This window comes from Megalobrama amblycephala, linkage group LG9, assembly GCF_018812025.1.
Source record: "Megalobrama amblycephala isolate DHTTF-2021 linkage group LG9, ASM1881202v1, whole genome shotgun sequence".
Taxonomy (NCBI): domain Eukaryota; kingdom Metazoa; phylum Chordata; class Actinopteri; order Cypriniformes; family Xenocyprididae; genus Megalobrama; species Megalobrama amblycephala.
The window spans coordinates 4,832,936-4,848,000 of NC_063052.1; the positions used below are offsets into that span (position 1 = coordinate 4,832,936).

General features: G+C 36.9%; 1 protein-coding gene across 1 annotated transcript in view; it reads right to left on the bottom strand.

Moving 5' to 3' along the window:
• Positions 1–350: 350 nt before the first annotated feature.
• Positions 351–15,065, bottom strand: part of hpcal4 (hippocalcin like 4) — a 27,994-nt gene continuing 13,279 nt past the window's right edge. Inside the window, exons 2-4 of the mRNA XM_048201274.1 lie at positions 5,168–5,343; positions 4,690–4,905; positions 351–4,604 (exon numbers count right to left, since the gene is read on the bottom strand). Coding sequence (XP_048057231.1) covers positions 4,407–4,604; positions 4,690–4,905; positions 5,168–5,329 — 576 coding nt within the window. The 5' untranslated portion in view covers positions 5,330–5,343 and the 3' untranslated portion in view covers positions 351–4,406. The remainder of the gene's footprint in view (positions 4,605–4,689; positions 4,906–5,167; positions 5,344–15,065) is intronic.

Sequence of the window (15,065 nt, forward strand, 5' to 3'; positions counted from 1 at the left end):
ATGTGGCAGGCAGGAAGAGACTGATGGCACAAAGCTCCGAGCTGCCTTAAAGGTTGAGTGTATCAATTTGTTGGGAAATTGCAAGTGAAAATGTGTGTCCCTGATGGAAAGTCTACATTTATACAATTCTCCCATCACACTTGAGATGTGCTACAGCCCTGCTGCCATGACAACAGCATTTATATGACATCACCTCACTAGAGTGACTCATACTGCGCAGGTCTGCATAGAAAGTGAACCGTTTGTGTTCATGAGAATGAGAGAGAGAGAAAATGAGAAAAATGTACGAGTTTGTCTGACAGCATTTACCTAATCAGTAAGGATGACAAACAACACACAGCCGGAGATGATTCAGTAGACATCCACATATTTAATTCTCTATGTAACAAAAATAATTACACGTCTTTGTTCAAGGAGCTTAACGATATTGAAAAAGTGAACAGAAACCAGACATTTGAAATGCACAGCAACACATACAGTACAGAAAGCGCATTGTATTGCACGACTGGACACAATTAATCCCTTTTCAGTAATTTTTTGGGGACATAATCAGAATCTGCACTGGATGGTTTTACATGTGACCAACCCACATTACATTTTTCACGCTGTATTATAAATGTAAAAGCAATCAAATACATATTCAGTTAATTGGGTTAATAAAATTTAATTATACATCTCCAATTTTATGTTTTATAAAGTCTTTGGCACAGAAAATCTCTCAGTGGACTTTAGCAGTGGCATGTATAGAGTCAGTTTAGTGGTGAATCAGCACATTGCACAGCATCCACCAGGCCCATTTTGCACTTCCCATAATCATTACCCATGACCATAACTGTGTTTATGTAATCTAATCACAGTGATCATTAGATGGTCAGATGGTCAAGATTTCAGACCATACATTGAGTTGCGCTGGTACAGATCTGAACTGTGGTAGTAGATAAAATTCAATATCTGGAAAAGAATATGACTGTCCCTTATGAAAAAGAAGTACACTTTAGAATACTTTATTACTTATTACAGAAACAATACTTTAAAAAATATACTTAAATGCAAAGCAAATATAATGTATTTGGACACTTAATTGCATGTTAATTGCAATTAAATGAAAATGTATTAGTTTAAACAGATATGAAATGCATTTATCTGAACTAGAGTGCTTTTTGGCCCACTTAAGTAGGACTTGCAGTAAGTACATCTTTATATGTAATTTCATAATTTCTTCTTTTGTTTTTGAAATATGTTTAAAGTGTACCGCCCAAAGCATTTATTCACTAAAATACACTTCATGTAATTTCTGTTGAAACACGTGTCATGTATTTAAATATATTTGTAATTACACAAATTGCAAATGAGCAAATTGCAATTCTGTCATCATTTACTCACCCTCAAGTTGTTCCAAACCTGTATGAATTTCTTTCTGCTGCTGAACACAAAAGAAGATATTTTGAAGAATATGGGTAACCAAACAAGTGATGTGCCCCATTGACTTCCATAGTATAGCATCAATGGTGCCCATCGAATGTTTGGTTACCGACATTCTTCAAAACAAGTCTTAGCAGAATATATAGCAGAAGAAAGAAATTCATACAGGTTTGGAACAACTTGAGGGTGAGTAAATGATGACTTTTCATTTTTGGGTGAATTATTCCTTTAAATTATACATCCCTTAACACATCCAAATCAGTGTACTTCTTTAAAGCACAACAAAAGATTAAAACGTGGTGATTTAAAATGTACTTTAAAGTAAAACTTTTAATTTGACACTTCTTTTTCACAAGGGGTAGCACATTTAGCACAAGAAACCTACTTTGTGACATAATAAGAAAGAGATTACCCTTGCTGCTCATGAGCAGAGATGTAAAACAGTGACAAAGGTGTGTGAATATGACAGGAAATACATCCCACACAGATTTCACAAGATTGTGAGTTGTGTAAAAGCGGTTGTGACAATATGTGAGTAAAGAAATTGCTTAAACTGCTGTTACTGAAAATGTAACATCACAAGATATGCTGCAAAATTAACCATTTTGAGTATTGCTAAACTACTTTCACTATTGAAAAATAAGTCACTCATTGATTATCTAAACATGAATAATCATTGCTATTGTGTGGCACAATGTTCCAGTAAGACATCCTCAATGTGATCTAGAAGTATATTGTGGTTTTGAGAGGGATTCTTGCTAAGATTCACAGATTTTATGGATGGGTATCCTTTCCCTTGGACCTATATCACATGGGGAACTTAGTTGGACCCCTCTCGCCCCCCTGACGGCCCTGGTTCTGAGTGAAATCATATGCTGAACTCGGAACCATATATTAGCATACCACCCTTACGACATTTACCATATCTTTATATGGCAGAAATAGTAAGAGAGTAGTATGCTAGGGTGTTCTGCTGAAGTTGATTAACATCTTTCACCACAGGGAGGCAGTCTAAAACTAAAGCTGTATTGCCTCTACTCACTATGTAGTGCAACAGTATTCTCATGTTATTAAGTATAGCGCCATAGTAACATTGACAAGTACTACACATTCTGCGTCTGGTTTACATTTGTGTCCACTTATATTACAAGAGTAAAGAAAGGTAATTCAACATTGACAATATTCATACAATTAAAATCCTTTTGGCTGACACTTGCTAAGCTTGTGAAATAGGAGATGAACCAATGAAGACTGAACTAAACTAAAGCTCTCATGACAAAAACAGCTCACCAGCCATACCAGGTGACGACAAACACGACGGCGTAATACTCCTAGCACTGGCGTGAAGATCATAAGAAAGAATTAATACAAAGGTTGAGGCATTTGTGTTCTCTTACGTGAACTCACACTCTCACACTGCGGCTTTCACACCTGATTGCAAAGAAGAAACTGCACACGTTAGCTTCCCTCTTCAGACAGACCCACATACATAAGTACAGTAAAGTTTTTGTGTTAGCACACAAATCATTGCAGCTGTGTCAGATTATGAAAGCAGTTCTAAGGTAGAGAAACATTTACATGTACATATTAAGCATGTGTATAGGCATTATGTACAAAATGTCTTCATGTACATATATTGTCAGTTCTCTATCTAATAAACGCTACTCCTCATTTTCTGACATATCACCCTTTTACTCAGCCGTGGCTTTTTAGTTTTATCTCTGCCAATAACACGATTAGAAGATGGCTATGCTTCGTGATGGTATCGTCAGATTATGGCAATGTGTTCAAACAGTATTACTCAAGTGGGGTAGAGCGCTGTATATGAAGGCACCCGCAAATGTCAAAGGATTCAGTCCTGCCCAGAACTCTGTGCTTTCTACATTTCCCCTCTCTAATGCTTTTCCTCAGGCACAACCTGCAATCAGGCGTGTTGCTGCTCTGACATTTTCAATATAGAAAAAATAAATAAATTCCAAAGATTATATAATATTTAACAGGGATGCACGGTATAAATGTTTGGCTGATGCCAGTAAGCAAATAATTATTGTTATGGAGAAAATACGGAAATACGGAAGCCCTAGAAAGCCATGCATTATTTTTCTTTTTTGTGTTCACTTTTGTTTTCTCGACACATCGTCTGTAGATAGATTAACAGCATATAAATTCCATTTTGTCTAAATAAATTAAAAATGAAACACTAAAATGAAATGTTTTAAATGCTACAGGTGAATTTGGGCATCACATTATAATGTATAATGGATTATCATTTTGAGATTTGCTAAAGATTGCATTTATTAAATGATTAGTGTTTTTAACTTTAAGTGAGTGTTGGATGACAGCAAAGATAATCTAAATGTAAAAACTACATAAAAGAGCATACACAATTAAATATCCAAATACTAGGCGATTATACATACAATATTAACCAATAAATAAATAAAAATCTAATTTCAGAACATAGCCAGTATAGTACCTACATATCGTGCATCCCTAATGTATATTTTCATCCTTTGACTTTTGTATCTTTATCTTGGATTCAAATGCATTAAAATGAATCAAAATTAAATTATTATTACATTATTTATTATTATTATTTATTTATAATTATTAAATGAAATTGTTTAAATTCCTGAAAGAAATATATGCCTGTCTTTTGGCTCAAAAATGACTTTTCCGAGGAAAGAAATGTATTGTATTAATGATTCAATCTTTCGGACTCTCTCTAAGGGCTGGAAAGCAGACAGAATGTGTAACAAGTGATACAGGATTGAAAATATTCTTTCTTGCATTACTTTCACTAATCATTCCAAATGGCCTTAATCACTTCCAAGATTACCATGCAGTCTAACTTCTGTTCAACTGTATTTACACTTTCTCTCTATTTATCATCTATTACCTACATCTCTCAAGAAGTCTGTACATGGTTCTCCTCCCCTCCCTACACCCCCAGCCCCCTTCACTCATCTTCCTCCTCTCCTTCCTTACTTCTGCATGTCACATTGCAGTAAAAGAACAATGGAGGGGTCGCTCTTGGCCGCCTCTTTGAACTCTTCCAGCGTGATCTCATCGTTGTGGTCTTTGTCCATCTTGCTGAAGATTTTGTCCACGCGCTGCTGTGGGGTGAGCCCGTCCTCGTTCATACGCATCATGATCACCGTTCCAACCATCTTGTAGATTGCCTGTACATCAGAGACATCCCGAATCGACAGGGTGAACACACTTCTAGAGCAAACACGTATTTGAATATGCGAAGCAATGTCTCACCTCAATGATCTCCAGCATCTCCATGCGTGTGATCTTGCCATCTCCGTCCAGGTCGTACATGTTGAAGGCCCAGTTGAGTTTCTGCTCAAAACTTCCCCTGGAAGTGATGGACAGTGCGCAGATGAACTCCCTGAAGTCAATGGTACCATCACCATTTTTGTCAAATGTCCGAAAGGCATGCTGAGCGAATTTTGAAGCATCGCCGTAAGGGAAGAACTGAAAGACACAAAACAGAAATGGCAACTGACTTAGCAGTTCACCTTAAAAGGATAATTATTTCATCATAAACCCTATAAAGCCTACTGTATTGAATTTTATACACATTTCTAAGGTCTCTTAATTATCAAAACTTTGCTGAAAAACCATTAAACCATTTTTATTATGCTTGTAATTACTTTTGTGCACCTTAAGGTCATATGGATAAAGTAAGTATGTCTTCTATGTAAAGCACTCCTTTGGGTGTATGGACAACCTTCACCTTGACATAGAGTTGCTGGAACTCTTCCAGATTGAGGATGCCAGTTGGACAGTCCTTCAGAAATCCCTTATACCACTGCTTCAGCTCAGCTTCATTGAACTCTGTACTCTTGGTCAAGTCATCTAGCACCTCAGGAGCAAGCTTGCTGTTGTGTTTCCCCATCTTTTTACACCTCTCTGTGGAAAAGGTGAGAAAAGAGCCATAAAATACATCCATGCTTTAAAGATTCAGCAGCAATCAAAAACAGAAATGTACTGTGGACAGCAGGTCTCTTGACAAGACTAATGCGAAGGAGTAATGTAATGCAACTGCATCTGTGAATCACACCATTCAGATGGCAACCATTGTCTCCAGCCTTTTTTATTACATCTGCCTCAAGTATCATACAATATAAAGAGTACAGAGCAAGATTGTATCATTAACAAAAACAATTATCAATAATGAAGACTAGATTGTGTTAATTAAAATGGTGTTTCATGGTGTAATTTAAATAATTTCCCAAGTTGAGTTCCCATTCATTTTCCCCATAGAGAAATTTTTAACGATATAGCACAACACGTTCAAGACAGACCTACTATTGAGCTCCAAGGTTATTTTTGAAAAATCCAGCATAAACCAGCATGAATTCCATGTTGGTCCTGGCTGGTTTATACTGGTTAGAGCTGGTACAGAGCTGGTCTAGCAGCACTTACGCTTCCCACGTTGGGGTCCAGCAAACCAACATCCAATGCTGGTCCCAATGTAACGGAGGCCAGCTAGTAGTTGCTGTGCAAGTAAACCTCTCTCAAGAGATGCTCTAGCGACTGGCACTTTAGCCTCCTTGTTAGAGTGTCTGACTTCCACGCCCGCGCAGAGCGGGGTGAGTAGGACCTGGGTAGAGGGACTACATTGGTGCCGTGACCCAGATGGGAGTGGGGTTTAGGGGGCGAGTGTAACAGACGTAGGCTAGTAAGAGCTGTGGGTGTAAACCTCACTCCCCTGAACTCAAGAGGTGCTCTAGAAACTGCAGTCTTTAGCCTCCTTGTTAGAGTGCCCACCTCCAATGCAGACAGGCCTTTTAGTCCGCAGGTGTGAACTAGAGGGGTTACATTGGTGCCGTGACCCGGAATGGGAATAAGGTTGGGGGTGTGAGTGTAACGGAGGCCAGCTAGTAGTTGCTTTGCAAGTAAACCTCACTCATCTGATCTCAAGAGATGCTCTAGCAACTGACATTAGAGGTTGCAACATTTAGCCTCCTTGTTAGAGCATCTGACTCCCACGCCAGAGACCCAGGTTTGAGGCACGAACAGAGCGGGGCGAGTAGGACCTGGGTGAGGGGTTACTCCAGCATGCAAAACATACCTTATTCTGCTGACCAGCAATGCTGGATTTCAATCAGAGAGTCAGTGCTATTTCATATTTTTGTTAACTTTTAAGTAATAAATTTCAGATGAAGAACTACATTACCCATGAACCCTAAAGAGAAAGATCCACTTCAAACTATATATACACTATCAAAACTAAAAAATACTTTCATAACCAAGGCCAGAAAAACAAAGTGGGCAGTCGTATATGAAGCGACATGTAGAACAATCAATCAGTTGTTGCATAAGGGATGAAAACTAAAAATAATGCAAAACAAAATAAACTAATCAATCTCTAAAGATACAAATAATATAACAACTATTTATGAACAAGTGAAACTAACTAAAACTAATCTAAAAATTCATATTCATATAAACAAAATAAAATTGAGTGATTTTTTTTTTCAATATTATAGTAATGCTGTGTAGAGTGGACTGATCTGAACTAGTGATACAAGATGTTTCCATTTCTCTGTCGTTTAGTAGCTGTTGTCTGTTATTCTTTTGGGGTTTTACACTTTGTCATGACATTATGGCTTACAACGTGTCTGCCTGTGGCAGAATCCAAGATATATTAAACCAAATCCAAATTGCCCTGGGCCTTGAAAATGGATATATTTGGGTACTCAAATGACAAATGAGGCACAGTGTTAATGAGTCATTATCTCCGCTCTCGGATTATTAAAGTTCATTAAATATTGAACAGGTCTAAATAGTTGACGAGGGGCACATGATGACGGAATACAGCAGCAGCTTTGCAGAGGAACTCATCTGAGACATTCTGAGACCCGGTCGCCCACAGCTCTATTTTCTCCTCTGACGGCAGGTCATTTTAGTGGGATCATGATGACTAATCAGAGGTGAGCATTCATCTCTCTCTCTCTCTCTCTCTCTCTCTCTCTCTCACTTTCCTTTTCTCTTGCTCTATTTCACTCCCTCTCTGTCGCTGACCTTTTTTGGAATTCTGTGGTCTGGCGGCTTTGCTAATCTTGGCATCTTTCTGATTAGTTAACTTTAGACAGGGGGGTTTAATTAAAGATCTAAGTGGTTAATGAACTATATGGCTGACAACATTCGCCTCAAGGCTCTAGAAAGCTGATTCTTTGGGGCTGGTGAGACAATCCACTATTGTTTTCAATCAGAAAGGCTTCCATCAAACTCTGCAAGCACTCCTGCCCACAGGCCAACCTTTGTTAACTCGTTTGTAATGAGTGACTGCTCAAAAGAGCTGACGTGCAAGAGGAAACAAAATCTGTCAATCATTACTCCAGAGCCCTCCGTGAAACTGCAAAGGAAATGAAGAGCGACTCAAATTGGAAAGCAACGTTTGTTTATGAAAGTTAATCTACACCCATATTGCTTTGGAACCTGTGTGAGACTCGTGTGGTTACCTGGGAGTTGTAACAGCAATAAGTTGAACACACTGGGTTTTTTTTGCCACAGATGTAATAATATCCTACAAGCAAGGATTCATATCTCATTTTATTAGAAAGTTCAGATACACACTAAACCTTTTTTTTCAGGCACTATATAGAAAGACACAGCAAAAACAAGTTTATCCCACTGGTTTTGGCTTGTTGTTTAAGCCAAACATATACACTACAAGACTAAAGCTGGTTGTACGTTTTTATTTTTTATATCTTTAACTAGTCTAGACCCAGATTATATCCAACTTAGTCTTTTAGTGTGTGCACTTGTGAGACACAATGTGACAAATTTCAATCATTATGAAAATAAATCACACAAAAAAACACTATTTCTTCATTTACTGTTTTGTGCAAATCATTAGGGCTGGTTAAAAATATCGATTTTTGCAATTAATTGCAATATTCATTTTAACTATCCCGATATTGATTCTTGAAATCACTAAATTGATCTTTACACTATTTTGAAAATGTATTTCCCTCACTTCCTGTTTTGCAGCTGTCAATGTGTTCTGCTAAACTCACTCATTAAACTGTGTTGTCTGGACCCTGTTGTTAATTTTTAAAATTAATATGGACCCTTTTTTACATTTACAGGGTTTTTAAGCAGAAGTTGTCATAGTGGTCAAACTTCTGTAGTGATGAATGGAGATCACAGCAAATATAATTTTTGTATTCCCATTTGCTCCAATAGCAAAATAAACAATTCATGAAAATATAGAGAGACTGATTACAACAGTCAGAAGAGAGAATGATGTGAAATTTGCCATCATTCCCTCGGTTACTGTATTAGAAACAGTTCGTTTTTTTTGTAATTTACTGCCAAGTTAATATAACACAAAGAATAGCTTTATTAATGTTTATAAAACAGTTAGTTCCTGTCCTTGATTCTGATTGGTCAATAGCTGTGTTTCTTTCACGATAAAACAAGGCTATGACCGCTTCACTTAACGGTTCTGTGTATCACTTCACAACACCTCTTAGCAAGATAAACTGTATGTTCTCAATTGATATTGTTAATTGAAGCTTACTGTATTATGTAGAAGAGTATTGTGAGAAAGAGATCGAGTGAGCGAGTTTATTATCTGCATTCAGATTTAGCATTTTCCTTTAGGTCAGTCCTATGTTCATAATAAAAAATCTAAATGTCTGATGTATTATCTTGTCCTTTTAACATTTAAGGGGTTTTCCCATGACTGACAGCACTAGTCAAAGCATTTGTCAGTTGCGTCTTGTTCCGTGTTCACACGGCAAGCACAATGGACATTATGACTGAAATATACCCAAATGAATCTGAATCAAAACTCAAAAGTAACTGAATCAAACCAAGAGCTTGTGAAGCAGTATTGAATCAAATCAGGAAATCTCATCTTAATTCCCAGCCCTACAAATCAAAAATAATGACATTGTTCATATCGCTAAGGGTGTGAGTTTGTTTTGCAATGCATTCTGGGATTGTACCTGGAGTCAGAGAGGAAAATGATCTTATAACCAACATCAGAAAAAAAAAGAAAAGAATCTGTCAGTCTTTAAATGTGCACAGGACACATTTTGTAGGTCGCCCTTGACCTATTCCTTTTACTCTTGACATGTCTACAATTCAATTAAGACCAACAGATTAGGTCTACCAGCATGTATCTCTCATTCTCATTCTGTCTTCACATCACACAATGAGGCCGTCAGGCACACAGGGTGAGATGGAGAGGAGGGTGGTAAGGAGCTGAGATCAAGGTGACTAAGGAACGTTACACCACAACGACGTACTAAAAGCATAAAAGCTTCTCTTTGCTTTTTTTGTGTACAGATGACAACTTTGTCAAAATGATCCCCTTTCACACGGATCCACGAAAATGACTAAAAATGGCTGTATTATGCTGCCAGGCCAGTAGTTGGCGACATCACTTTGTAATGAAACACAACATGCCTATAGACACGTAATGCGTATGATGTCACCATTTTCACAAATTCACATTTTTGTAGTTTACACGGAGATGATTACGGTATTGTTTTTGTTTTTTTTTAAAAGCGTACACTTTGAAACCCGTTTTCAAAAGTTTGCTTTTTCAGGCCCCCAAAATGCCATTGTTGTATAAATGAACCCTGTGGTGAGCGGGAAAATAGTGTGGGAATGGTATGCAAGCGCTGTTTTGTTTATGGTTTGTATGCGTGCAGTACTAGTTTCGGTTTCCCTTTTTTGAAAGACAATACAGACTACTGCCACCTACAGGTATGGAAAGATATTTCCTCTCACGCAGGTGCAGAATGCGCAGTTCACGAGTTCACACTTACAAATAATCAGATAGTATAAAAAGTAATATGTGTATTTGGAGTGCTGTCCAAGGGAAGGGGTCCGAGCTTGGAATTTTGGCCCGAACCCAGAGTACTCCCCCTGTACTTCTGGTTAGGATGGTAACCAGGCAAGTGTAAGGAGACGGGGTGGTGGAGGGATGCATATGTATATGTCGGCTATGTATATGTATGTAAGCGCTGCTTCATAAGGCCTATATATATTTTATATATAAATATATAAAGGCCTTATCTCTTGCTGATTGGTTAGGCAATTTGAACAATTTGCAATTTGAAAGTTCCTCCCAAACTTTGTTAATAAAACATCATTTTGCAGTCGGCTGTTTGGTGTGTTCAAGCACAGCTTTTTGGCCCAGACGCAGTCGACGTGAGGCAAAAACACAGTTGGCTTTCATCGCCACTAGTTCTTTGACGTTGGCTTGGGAAAATGGGAGTGAAGGGGGTTTTAAGAGGGGGAGAGACCAACTGTGTTTGGAGTCCAAGGTGAAGTTGGACAGAGCAGCCCCATCCTGATCCTCCGACAAGGCCCAATTTAATGCCTGTCAGGAGAGCAAATGCATGTTGGAGAAAACTGGGCTTTCAAAAGCACCTCAGCTGATAAGAAATATGGGCAGACAGTCTTAAAATTAATGAAAAAATACAAAGTACACCAAAAAAAACAAAAACCTTTTAATCTTTGGCTTGAATTCAGAAATAATAGTTTAATTACGTCTTCTTTTCCCAGTTGTTTGCTGTGGAATATAATCTCTCCTGAGTTTCTGTCCGATGAGTCAGTTCCTGCTTCATTTGCCACCCAAGAGGACGTTTCTGCTTATCAACGAATGGTTGCTTTTTTGTGGCTCCTATAGGATTATGACGGCTGCTTGGGGATTAGTCTAGCAGTGCTGAGGGAAGAAATGTGGGAGACATTGTAAAGGTGCTTCTGTCACTATGCCGATTCTCTTTCCTTGAGCAGAAGTGATGCTTATCTGTGAGGATTTGCAGATTAATGTTTCGTGTTTTAAGTTGCTTGAACCACATGCAACTGCCCTAGAGGTCGCTGGCTTGTCAGTGAAAAAAGAACTACTGAAGGGCAGTCAGACAGGTCTAAATGGTTAGCTTTCAGGCTCCCAAACAGGTAGATGATTGCTCTGATAGCTTTGTAACATCTTCTTTTTACAGAGCAAACATTAAACTCCTTTCAAGAAAATCAAAACAGTTCATTGGAAGTACACTCATATGCATAAAGGCTATGTACTGGAGATGAGTAGACTTATAATGGAAAGTGTCTGATTTTACATGCCTATTTACATGCCTACATGCGAGGGTATGTAAAAACATACGCTGACAGGCAGTTAGGACATCGTATTATTTAATCCGGACCAAATATAATGATTGGACTTACATTTTATGGACCTACGCTTTCCACAGACGATATATACTTATAAAAATACATTTAGACCATAGTTATTGCTATCAGGATATGAGGAGACTTTCAACCAGTATAACAAAAATGTTTGTGTAGAGAAACACCTATTGCACCTTTAAGACTGCACGATTAATTGAAATAAAACCAAATTTATGTAAAAGTGATATGGCTTAATGTGATTAACAAATCACAAAGGCTGCAATTTAATTAAATAAATAAAGTGAAGCATCTCAGGGGAAGTTTCTCGGGGGAATTCAGAACATTTACATATTTTTCCTTCAATCTCATTATTTATTTATTGATTTATTTATTTTTTTATTAACATGTCCCTTTAGGAGCTTTGTATGGTTCAAAGTAAATGCCGCTCCACACAAACTAACTCACAGCAAACCTGGAATTTTTTTATCGCATTTTAAATCGCAATCACAATTTTTATCAGAAAAATCGCAATTTGATTTGTACAACAATTAGAAAAATATTGCATGAAATAATTTTAGATGGAATATGCATGAATAAGCATAAGCAAGTCAAGCTGCATTTCAGCTTTGCTTATATAAATTTAGTCAACATAAAAAAAGGCATACACTGCATTATATTTCAGAAATGTCATGAATTTATGAGTAAAACTTTTTTTATGAGTAAAAAAAAAAAAAAAAAAAAAAAAAAAAATATATATATATATATATATATATATATATATATATATATATATATATATATATATATATATAATTAAAAAAAAAGAAAAAAAAAAAAAGAACAGGAATTGATTTTGCTGGGAACCAAAATGTGTCTTACATGGAGGCTGAAGGTCAAAATTTCCCAGTGTATCCCAATGGTAATTTCAAATCTAACGTTATTTTTTGCAGTTATTAATATCATTACTTAAATTACATTAACCATAACTGGTATTAAATCATAGTGTTAACTATTGGCAACATTTTACCAAGACTGCATTACTTTCAGCTGCTTGGGTACTGGTTAACATTAATTTCCACACCCTTGGTGGTGAGGTGACATCAGACAAAAGGTATTGTTTGTTTATTTTTTAATTTATTTTTTTTAGAATAACTTTCCCAATAAGACAAGGTGCATGTATTAAGAAAGTAAATACTATAAGGACTTGTGATGAGACCAAAAGGTTACACACATTAATTCTGCTTCATGATCTTTAAGTTATTTATTTATTTTTTACACCACGTCTATAGCTGTTACCTTCCTGTCAGTAAGAAAACAGAGTGAATGTCTTTTGTGGCCTTGTTTCATGGCCTCTCCTATCACTTTCTCTCTTTCATCAGTTCTCCATTGTCACTCAGATTGATCGATGGACAGTGATTGCCTGTGTGGTCACTGCTGATGTCTTTGATATTCCAGCCACATCAGTCTGTGTGTGTTCCTTTTAAGAGCCACCAAATGAGATGAGAACCCTGGGAGCTGAGATGTGCTGGACACTGGGGCATTGGCAGTGGATTAATTCCGCCACAGTGCACATGCATTGACACATGCACACAAATGCACACACGTACAAAGCCATACAGGTTTGGCACTTAAATGGATCTCAGGTGGGAAATTTTTTTCTTTTTTTTTTTCAAGGCTTGGACATTGTACTACTGGCAACTGTCAGAAATTGAATGAGAAAAGAAGAGATGACTCAATTTGAGTCTCTTACAGACTTTATTCACCCCAGTGACCCTCTGCAAACTCATTCAAGATTGACATTGCAGAAGGAACTGAGAGATGAAAGAGTAGTATAGAGATTTTTAGATTTAGAAACACAGAGAACTCCAGTCAAATGTTTGAAATAATTACGATTTTCATCCAAAAAGTAGAAAATAGTAATACAATTTAAAATAACAGTTTTTTCACGAGTTCGTGTGCCCATATAATCTTAGCGTAAGTGGTAAACAGATTTGGCTTGCTGTCTTCTATAGAGGGGCTCGGAAAGAATATCCTACTCGAGCTCCGATTGCCCCCCTATAACAGGCAAAAAATATGTACAAAAAGGAGGAGAAGGGGAGGAGGAGGGATGCCAAAAGAACTAACAACAGGAAGAGGAAAGATGCTGGTTTTATACCTTGGTATTAATTGGAAGATTAGATGGGCGTACTCCTCCCGAAATTACGTTTATTAACTTCACCTATTTGAGTAAAATGTAATTTATTCCTGTGATGCAAAGCTGAATTTTCAGCATCATTACTCCAGTCTTCAGTGTCACATGATCCTTCAGAAATCATTCTAATATGCTGATTTGCTGCTCAATTATCAGTTATTATTGGTGCTCAGTTATTAATAAAGGTTCTTAATATCAAAGTTGAAAACAGTTTTTGCTGATTAATATTTTTGTGGAAACCATGATACAGTTTTTCATATTTCTGTCATAATTTTGTCACTTTTAATCAATTTAATGCATCCCTACTAAATAAAAGTATCAATTTCTTTTCTTTTTTTAATCTTACTCTAAACCTTTGAACGGTAGTCAGTTCCAACATTGATGATAATAAGAAATGTTTCTTGAGCAGCATATCAGCATATTAGAATGACTTCTGAAGATTCATGTGATACTGAAGACTAGAAAATTCAGCTTTGTCATCACAGGAATAAATTAGATTTTAAAATATATTCAAACAGAAAACAGTTATTTTAATGTAATAACAGGCCTATTGTATTAAGAGACTTTTTTCATTTCTTCTTTCATCAAAACATTAGAACAATCTTAATTATTCAAAATTTTGACTAGTAGTGTATCACACTGGAGGTAACAACAGATGACCAGCCTCACCAGCTAAATATATTTCCAGTGACCAGTTTGGCAGTGCTGGTTCACTTGCTAGACTATTATCCAGAATTGATCTGGTAAATTGTGGTCTATGTTGGTCTTTGTCTTTGCTGTGGGTTTCCACCCATTCTAGGCACCACTGTCTTCCATCATCGCCTTTAACACTCTCTCTCTTAACTCCCTGTGACAGTTCAATGTAACAGGGGCCATGAACCTAGCAGAGACAGAAACTGCGTTTTATCTGCATAGTCAGACATAATAGATCAAATGCAATGAAGTCGCTGTCATTTAATCAAATGGCGCTCTAAACGAACATATTGGGGAGGAGCATGTTTATCTAATCCTGTCAATCACATCACAAGGATAAATGGCCGCTTTCCGCAGTCCTGTAATAGTTCTTGTGGCGTCATTCCACCATAATCCCTTTTTCTTTGTATCATTTAGATTATACTTTTTAAAATTAAGACATCAAAAAATCATGAATGAAATGCATATTATTGTTAGGTTGCTATACTTACAGATTGTTAAAGATAGAAAACATATGTTTTAGCCAACTAATATGGTTAAAAAACTAAAACCATAATCTGAAGAAAGACTACTATTAACATTTAAAGGTGAAACAGGACAGAGACATGCATAT